Genomic DNA, 10581 nt, shown 5'->3' on the forward strand with positions numbered 1-10581 from the left:
TTAAAGAAGGAAGTAGAGGGATGTAGTCCAAACTGGCCGTTCGATGTAGGCGACTTCTGTTAAATAAAATATCTCGCTTGGCATTGAACTTTGAGCTTTAAAATTTTACAGATTTTATTTATACTCTAACAACAACATTACACACTAACTAAAGTTTGAAACATGGGATCATGAAGAACGGGACCTTTAAGTTTCATCTGACCATAGAAGCTGGTCCTGTTTGAAATTCCAGTCTTGTCTGACAACTGAATATGTTGGAGATTGTTTCTGGATGAGCAAGGAGGATTTTTCTTGAAACCTTTTTTGTCTTTTTTTTTTTTAGGCTTTCTGACCCCAAGACTCAACTAAATCTCTGCAATTCTCCAGCTGTGATCCTTGGAGAGTCTTTGGCCACTCAAACTTTCCTCCTCACCTCGCATTAAGACGATTTAGACACACGCCCTCTTCCAGGCTGATTTGTAACATCTTTAGTTGATTGGAACTTTTTAATTATTGCCCTGATAGTGAAAATGGGGATTTTCAATGCTTTTAGCTCAGTGGTTCCCAACCACATTCCTGGAGGCCCACCAACACTGCACATTTTGCATGTCTCCTTTGTCACACCCATTTTAGATCTTTGAGTCACTACTAATGAGCTCATAACCTTAATCAGGTGTGTTTGATTGAGGAGACATGCACAATGTGCAGTGTTGGTGGGCCTCCAGGAGTGTGGTTGGGAACCACTTCTTTAGCTATTTTGTGAAGCTCAACAATATTTTGCTGCACATCAGAACTATATTCTTTGGTTTTTCTCATTGTGATGGATGATTAAGAGAATTTGGCCTTTGTGTTTACACATATTTGTACTGTCATGGCTGGACAATTTCATGCTCCTAGTCATCCTGGTGTGCTAAAAAATGTAAATATGAATAGGAATATACTTCAGAGATATTTTACTAGAATTTCTAGGGGTACCAATAATGTGGCCAACATGTATTGGAGAAAAACATTTATTTCATAATGTGAGTTTCCCCCCACTTTCAATTCTTTTCCTTCATTGAAAGGTTAGAATTTTGTGAATTTTTTGAATGAAAGATCAAAAGGATAAACAAGGCTACTAAAATATTACTAAAATAACACATTTTAAATTAAGACATTTCTAAAAATAACTGAAAATAAAATCTGAAATAATACCACTAATACTGAGAGTATGCAATACTTTTCTATACAACAGAAAATTCAATAGATATAGATGGAAGAAAGATTAAGTTTATTCTAAACAATCATTATACAACCAGTAAGGTTAACATGAAGTGATTATTCATTAAGGCAGGATTCTAAAATCCCAAAGGTTTGATGAGTCGGTACAATGAAAAAAGTGCAACTTCTTTTGAATCTCATGATTAAACAAATGAAATGGCAAATGCATAATTAAAATACACACATTAAATGGAAAAGAATGTCTGAATTACACTGACTTCAATAAATATCCTCTATAAAGAAATCTTTATTTTATTCACATAAGAAACCAAGCCACAAACAATCATGTTAGGGGGCAGAGATGATATGCAAACCAGCTTACAAAGACTAACCATGTTTTGACAAAAAACAAGATAAATGTCACCCAAGTCACATGACAAAATGACATGGGGTCTGAGAGGTAAATCTCTTACTACTGCTTGTGTTCTTGTATGCGAGACCACTTGATGTAGTGTTACAGAACATCATATAAACAGCTTTAGACATCCAAAGGACATATTATAGTTTTGTATCACTGCTCTTGAAACTGATTAGCAATTATGCTTCAAATCAATGGAAGTGTCAAAATTCGGATGCAAGATGACCGTTTTGTCTTAAATAAAAGCAAAACAGTTCATGTGGGATCAGATACTAATCCGCTAAGTGGTGCTCTTATTTGAACATCGCATTGAAGGCTCTGCCAATGATCATCCTTCTGACCTCACTGGTACCAGCTCCAATCTCATAAAGTTTAGCATCTCTTAAGAAGCGGCCCATTGGGTAGTCATTAATGTAACCGTTTCCACCTGTGAATAGACGCAAAAGTGAGTCAACTAGGACTTGAGTCATAAGACCAAGGCTTACTGAATTAGCAGGATTTCATTCACTCACACAATCCTGAATTTGTCTATTTTTGAAGCTTATTTCAGAGTTGTTGTTGTCATAGCTACAGGACCAGTCTAACATTAGCTGTCCAAATTGTTGGATCAATATATGTGACGTTTACAATCAACACATGAATGCTGAGGTATCAAAATGTATATGCAAATCATATTCGCTCGTACATTCAAGGAACAAATCGTCTTTGGAAACAGGTACAAGTTTGACTTGTTTGCGGTTTATCCACCCAGTAATCGTTAAGAATGAAGACAAAAGGGTTTGGCCCTGATCTAAGGTACATCGGAAGCTATTTCTCTGTTTTTGCTGTGCTAACTACTAGGCACTCACCAAGGCACTGAATTCCATCCAAGGCAACTTGAGTCGCATTCTCAGCACAATAAAGGATTACCCCAGCACAGTCCTACAATAACATCACAAATCAATACTGCTACTACACACTCTGGAAAGACTGCATGCATCATTTCCAGGCTGATATGTAACATTTTAAAATAAAGCAGTCAAATAACAAAAACTGTGTAAAGAGCTCTTACCTTAGCACTGTAATGGCCTTTGTCACAAGCACGGGCAACGTTGTATAAATACTGTCGACATGAACTAAGCCGTGTGTACATATCAGCCATTTTTCCTTGCATTAGCTAGTCAAAGGGGAGAAATTAATAATTTTATTACCAAGGTCACATACAGTAGTTGTTTAATACATTTTCATAACTTTACTTTACATACATGCATTCAAAAGTTTGGGATTGGATTTATTTAAAACAGAAATCTTTTGGGGCAGGGCTTTTCTCCACTGAATTTCTATGATGTTTAATGCATTTCTAGTGATTCTGATTTTTAGAAGGCAGCTGTCTGACTCTGAGATGCCGAATGGGAACATGGTTTGTGTAACATTAATAACACGTTATTATCTGTCTGATATCGTAGTCAAGCCAAAGGATAATCATATAAATTACTGTTATGTGTCCAACGTTGTAGAGAGTGATAAATAAAGCGTGTTACAATTAACTAGTACACAACACTGTAATTCGCTCTTTCTGTTCTTCTTCTGAATCAGTTTCAGGTTCAATCATATATGGCTGAATTAAACCAATATTTCCACTTGACATTGTGCAGCATTTACAGTTGACTGAGTGGATCGGGTAGTGGAGTGGAGGCAGCGACTAATTTGCATATTCATTAATCCATGTATACTAAATGAAGCAAGGTGTACAGTTACATTAAAGATTTTACTTTTAAGGCATGAAGATATTATTTTCACAGGAAAAAATGTTTAAATATGTCACTTTGTTGATTAAAGATGAGTTTTAAGGGATAACATTATTGACTGCAGGAAAAAAAAAATGACTTTCTTACCCCTAACTTTTGAAGATAGGAGTAATGTTATGGTTCTAATTATGCTAAGATTTATATAATGTTCATTACTGTTAAAGAACGTTACTACAGTGATAACTATGGTTTATGTAGGTTTCCTCTTAAACTCTCCTCAAAACCAGTTTTAAATTTATTCAGTATTTATGTAACAGTTTGTTGAGTGCCACAGTTTATATATATATATATATATATATATATATATATATATATATATATATATATATATATATATATATATATATATATATATATATATGTGTATGAAGACTTCAGATGCAAAAGCCTCTAAGTGCCATCTGAAATTTTCTTCTAAAATGAGCATTTTTATCAAGCTCGTATGTTTAGGTTCAGTAATTTCACTTTAATGGCAATTAATAGGTCATTTTCATTGCCATTAAAGTGAAATTACTGAACATCGCGAATTCAGTTCTTTCATGTCTTATTGATCTTGAATGGTCACATTTATGTCAAAATGACCATCGTGTGGAGTATTCATGTAAACACAGCCAGTTATATTGCAAGTGAAAGTAAACAGTTGGGTGTAAACTGGATGTGTATTAGTATAATGGATCCATGTGTTTGGTCTTAAAGTGACAGCAGCCTATTATACCTACCTGCTGCTCTGTGTCATTAATGTGAATCAAACAAACGAGAAAATAACTTACTGCGCTTGAATGAATATATATTTTTTAGCTTTAGTAAGATTACATTTATATTTTATTTTTACACTGAAGTCTATGTAATATTTTATTTTTACATTTGATTATTGAATTTCTGTATTCTGTACTAATTCTAACTATGTTAGAGGTACAATATGTAATAATTTTGTCCGCTAGAGGTCGTAAAGGCGTAGCTTGATGACGCTAAGTTTTAGAGCGGAATCTTGGGACATGTGGTCTCCATCTCAACGGACGGTGCAAAAGAATAGGGATTGGAGTCGGGAAGAACTCATGTTCATTGATGAGATTATTAACGTTACTGTAGTATGAAGCAGAGCAGGAGCGAGTGTTGTGGGAGCTGAATGAGGCCGCTGGAGCGATTGCGCAACACACGCCTCACGAGCAGCAGAACTTTTATTATGCCACAGACGCCGGCGCCGCTTCCACTTTTCTGGTCATGAGTATGAGGTAACGCAGCTCTGTTTATCATATTAGATACATTTGAGAGTGTTGAAAATGATGTTATAATGTTACTCTGTGCGTTCGCTCAGCGGCTGCTGTGAGACACTGTTGCACACTGCAGTAAGATAGATCGATTTTAGAATATATTAAATGCTGGATGGCTTGTGTTGATAAATGGCATGCAATTAATTTTAAAACGTATTGTATGATGGAGAAAATTATGTATTACTGTTAATAAAAATAATGCTGCATCTGATATGTTACCTATTTGACAAAATAGTGTTTTTCTCTGAGGCATGGTAAAGCATGGTAAATCGAAAATAAGACTAAACGTGTTGAGCTATATAACAACAATTAGTTTTCTGTCTATAAATATATCAAAACAGATGTTCCATTGTCTATTAAAACGTGTAACATTTTAAAGCGTCTTTGGTGTTTCCATGGTTTCCACAAAATAAAACCAGAAACCGAGGCAGACCGAGGGTAACGCGGGTATGACGCAATTGACAGGCGACTCCTCACACGTCCCGGAGCCTTGGTTGAAATTGCAGTTTTCTCACGATTTACAAATAGTTGGAAACATTTGGGATGTTGTAAGTACTCAAGTGAACAAAATATATAACACTGGCCTAGTGGTTTTTGGATATTTTACTGCAAAAATATATACTGCACCTTTAAATAAACCTATTGTACCTGAAAAACTTTTTAATTCATATTTTTATTGTTTTATTGTATTTGTCCTATTGTTTGTAATTTGCTTCTTTTTTTCATATTTTTAATAACAGAAATGACATAAAATTACACAAATTAACTACATTGTAATATATAAATATCATTATCATGAAATATATTTTCTCATATTGTGAAATAAGAATTTGGTCATATCGCCCACTCCTAGCAAACAGTAAAACATGTCAAACGCACAAATCCTTGCTTATTTCAGAGTGAAAAGCATACCTGGAAGTGGCCAATTTTCTGTCCAAAGGCTTCACGAACATGAACATAAGGAATTGCATGGTCAAGTACAGCTTGCATGATGCTGAGGGAATGTATAAAATGGGCAAAAATAACTATTTGACAGTCTCAATTTACATTTCTAAGAATGCTACTGGAAAGAAATGGTAACAATTACCCAACAGGTCCAGAGGCCAGGACAAGTCTCTCTAGGTCCAACCCACTCATCATAACATATACTCCTTTATTTAATGGGCCCAATATGTTTTCCTCTGAAACCACAAAAGAACATTTTAAAATGGACCTCAAACACCTTCAGACTAATACGCATAATAAACTCATGCACATTTACCCACCAGGGACCTTGCAGTCTTCAAAGACGAGTTCACAGGTGTTAGATCCTCTCATTCCCAGTTTATCCAGCTTCTGCGCTGTGCTAAATCCTGGCATGCCCTTCAAGAACACAAGCACAATGACTATGATATGATTGCATTTGAAGTTGTAGCCTTATGGAACAACAGATTAAAAATGAATCATTCAATCAAAATCCGAATGCTAGGTGCAATGCTAGGTGTAATACGGTGTGACAGAACACCACAATCAATCATCCAAGAGGAAGTGGTTCGTCTTCTCTAACCTTCTCTACAATGAAAGCAGTGATTCCACGGGCTTCTGCCTCTGGGTTTGTCTTAGCATACACAATCAGAACATCTGCATCTGGTCCGTTCGTAATCCAGAACTTATTACCGTTCAACACGTAATGATCCCCTTAAAGATGACAGATCAAAAGGAAAAGAAGACAGTCAAGCATGTGTTGTCACCATTCTAGGGTCAAGATGAATCATTTTGCATTAGAGGGCTAGTCAAAAGCAGTTATGTATTATGATGAAATTATTTTTGCAAACATCATAAATCACTAATACATTATTACATTATAGTAGATGTTTTGCCAGCCACAAATTTCACAAATTGAAAGAGCCTTCCAAAGCATGCAATGGTATAAATAAGCATAACAAACATACAATACAAACACTAATAAAAGAGAACATACAATATATATATATATTTTTTTTTTTTGGAGATACTGGAAATCTATCAGTCGATATTGTACATTTATTATGTTAGTTAAAAATAGTAATAATTTAATAACACTGTTACTAAATTAGCAAATCCAAAATGAGTTTTCCATAGTGTACATTATAATATTGTGAGGCATAAAATTATTGATTTTAGTGTTTATTTTTCATTGATTTAGACAAAATGGCCTTTTTCTATCCATTTATCAGTTATAGTCATAATCATATGAATATTGGTGTATTCATAATAAGATATATTCCTTAAATATTCATGCACAAAGTAGTACATACATTGCCATTCAAAAGTTTTGGGTTGGTAATATTTATTTATTTTAAAGACGTCTCTTATGCTCACCAAGGCTGCGTTTATTTGATAAAAATACAGTAAAAACAGCAACACTGTGAAATACCATTACAATTTAAAATCATCATTAATGTTTCTATTTTAAAATGTCATTATTTGTGTGATAACAAAGCTTAATTTTCAGCATCATTACTCCAGTCTTCAGTGTCACATGATCCTTCAGAAATCATTCTAATATGCTGATTTGCTACTCAAGGAACATTTCTTATTATTTTCAATGTTAAAAACAGCTGCACTGCCTAATAGTTTTGTTGATACTTTTTTTTTTTAGGATCTTATTGAATAAAAAAAATTAAAAGGGAAGTTATTTGAAATCTTTTGTAACATTATACATGTTTTTAGTGTCACTTCTGATCAATTAAATGCATTCTTGTTGAATAAAAGTATTGATTACATTTTTAAAAAATCTCATTGACCCGAAAATTTTGAATGGTAGTGAATATGAAAGGACAATATATTTCACATATCAGTTAACAAATATACTGTGACATGCATGCACATCTAACCAGTAATGACATGTCCATGGCACTGCTGTAACAGTGCTTATTATAGCAGCAGACAGTGGTGACTAACAGAGCAGCACATATAGTGATAACAGAAGGCCAGTCACCTTGTTTTTTCGCTGTCAGTTTCATGGACACCACATCAGAGCCAGAGTTGGGCTCACTCATGGCCAAGGCACCCACGTGCTCCCCCGTCATCAGCTGAAGCACAAACATTGTGAAAAACAACTCAATCCTAAAATCCATAAATAACCTAAACGCACTACTTAATTAGCCAGCATTTACAGTGTGGAAAATGGATTTTCCCTAATGTGTTCTGTCATGGGTCTGTTTTAGAAAGCTAGCTTAACAGAAAATGTAATAGACACTTGAATGTCAATATTAATGTTTTGCTTTGACTCAAACCTTGGGCATGTACTTCTCTTTCTGTTTCTGGTTTGCATGTCGCACCATCTGATTTACACACAAATTGGAGTGTGCTCCATAGCTGAGAGCGATAGCCGCTGAAACACGGGAGATCTCCTCCATAACAATCACATGTTCAAGGTAGCCCAATCCCGTTCCACCGTACTCCACTGCACACATGGATAAAAAGATTAAAACCATTGGTTTTTCTAAAGAGAATCATATCAGACTATGCTCAATGCTGTCTCAGCAACATTATTATTTGAAGACAGATTGTAAATGGTCCGACCTGGAGCAGTAACTCCAAGCAGTCCAAGATCCCCCATCTCCTTCCAAAACTCCTAGTTTATAAAAGATCATATTTATTTGATTCATTACTCAGTATTATTACACAGAGACTCCTGAGATGCTTTTCATGATCAGGAACTCACCCTCATGCGGGGAAACTCGTTTTTCTTGTCAATCTCATCAGCGTATGGACCGAGCTTCTCCTGGCAGAATCTCTGGACTGTCTGTCTGAGCTGGTGTTCAAAAGAAAGATATGTGATGATAAACGCAGGGCAGACTGTCCACAAACAACATGAGCTGCCAAAAACCTCAACAAAACAATTCCAATGCACACTTTTAGCCTAATGCCCCTTACAAAAAAAGTACTGTGGTGGTAGTACCATGATTTAGCAATGGTACCAAAACACTATGCTGGATGATTACCATATTCATATACCATGGTAATTTCATGGTGCTTCAAAGACTATCAAGGCATCATTATAGCGACCAACATACCATGGTTTTACCGGTGTCAGGGTAAAAGAAGGCATGGGAAGCCGTGCCTCAAAAAAAGAAACTCTTTAACAGCACAAAAATAAAACAAATATTAGATCAAATGTATAAATGTGACTAATTTTTGTAAGTAATCCTGTCCAACAGCTCCCCCATCCCTGCAGGAATCGTGTCATTTTTAATAACAATAAACAAAAGCCAAAAACAGTTAATGATAATAAATTAGAGACAAAAATATTATTGATGTTCATAAAAAGTATAATAAAATAAACAATATATGTATGTGCACCACCATTAAAACGTTTGGGGACAGTAAGATTTTAATATTGTTACAATTTAAAATAATGTTTTTTATCCCTGTTTATACCTGTGATGTCATTACTCCAGTATTTAGTGTCACATGATCCTTCAGAAATCATTCCAATATGCTGATTTGATGCTCAAGAAACATTTCTTGTTATTATTAATGTAGAAAACAGTTGCACCGATTAGTATTTTTGCAGGATTCTTTGATGAATAGAAAGTTCAAAAGAACATCATTTATTTAAAACAGAAAATATTTTAACATTATAAATGTCTTTACTGTCACATTTGATTAATATAAAGTATTATAATATTGTTTTGCAGTTTAAAGTGTCAAGAAAATTCTATTTCATAATATGCATTTAACCTGGAAACCATATAAACATAAAAAAGTTCTGGATTATGAATTTATGTTGGACTAAGAGGGACATCTGCCATTTCCTCACAATGAGACTACCATGCCCAAACCATATGCAATATGTCCACTAACAGATTTTGTAAGTGGCGTTCAGTTCAAGTGGGTTGCTATAAAACTAATGAAGGGCGTCTGAAATGATCCTGTCCAATCAAAACGCGCCGACCGTTCACACCCACCCAGCATGTCATTTGACACAGACAACAGAGAAATACGTATATGTAAATCGTGAAAACATGTAACTTCTGTTTCAAGCTTATCTGTTTAAAGCTTATACATTTTAATTTTAAGGTTGGATCTGCAGTTCGTGTGTTTTTCCAATGTCAGGTCAGAAACTCGTCGACTCTGTGACAGTCTCTTGGCCAGTGTGAATGATGCTCTAAATGAAGGTGAATATGATATCTTATACTGATAAATGCCTGGCGACTACACGAGTACAATCTCTTACAAGTTCCTAGAGTTATGTCAGAGGTCATTGTGTGCGCTAGCACAGCCAACTGGCTCATGCCTACGAAATTTCAACAAGACGTAAACAAGAGAACATTTTACGAGCTTTGGCTCTCGTTATACGTTACGGGGATGTGTGGGATACCTGGATCTGCTCCTCGGTCAGACCGTTCACGATGTCGTCCACTGGAATAGCTCCAGCGCATCCGCGTCGCGAAACACTAACATTTGCCACTCTTTGACAAAGACGCAACGCCCTTCTGGCAGCAAACATTTTGCAGTTACTGCAGGATGAAGATAACACAAAAAGTGAAAAACGATTAGCCAATTATACAATTGCACTTAAGACAGGTGAAAAGTGCAGAAGAGCAATACTGAACTTCACTAAAATGAAGTGGAAGGAATAACGTTTCTTCTTCTCTTCTGTTGTGTAACGTGACCTCTACCTGCCACTAGAGCTTTACTGCCACCTACAGCGACGAAGTACAAACTACAGCCCAACTCTATGACAACCACACCAAAACACTGTAGTGTAGACAAAAAAACATAAAGATACTACAGTAAAACATATTCATTGCTAAGTTACATACAGTAAAAAAAAGCTATATTATATTAGCCTATAGGCTATTATACTATATTTTTTTAAAAAACAATAGCCTACATGTGATTTTACTATTTAAATGTTTTATAATTCATTCTTAGAAGTAAAAATTATGACTACATT

The 10581-nt window shown here is 35.2% G+C and overlaps 1 protein-coding gene across 1 annotated transcript; it reads right to left on the reverse strand.

The window, feature by feature from the left end:
- Positions 1-1228: 1228 nt before the first annotated feature.
- On the reverse strand, positions 1229-10286 carry ivd (isovaleryl-CoA dehydrogenase). The gene is made up of 12 exons (XM_048191581.1): positions 10003-10286; positions 8344-8433; positions 8202-8253; positions 7913-8082; positions 7615-7708; positions 6202-6332; positions 5921-6017; positions 5743-5836; positions 5568-5649; positions 2649-2753; positions 2446-2518; positions 1229-2024 (listed from the first exon to the last, which is right to left on the reverse strand). Exons 1-12 carry the CDS (start codon positions 10129-10131, stop codon positions 1891-1893), a joined length of 1251 nt encoding a protein of 416 aa, XP_048047538.1. The 5' UTR covers positions 10132-10286; the 3' UTR covers positions 1229-1890.
- Positions 10287-10581: the final 295 nt, after the last annotated feature.

This window comes from Megalobrama amblycephala, linkage group LG5 (assembly GCF_018812025.1).
Source record: "Megalobrama amblycephala isolate DHTTF-2021 linkage group LG5, ASM1881202v1, whole genome shotgun sequence".
Taxonomy (NCBI): Eukaryota; Metazoa; Chordata; class Actinopteri; order Cypriniformes; family Xenocyprididae; genus Megalobrama; species Megalobrama amblycephala.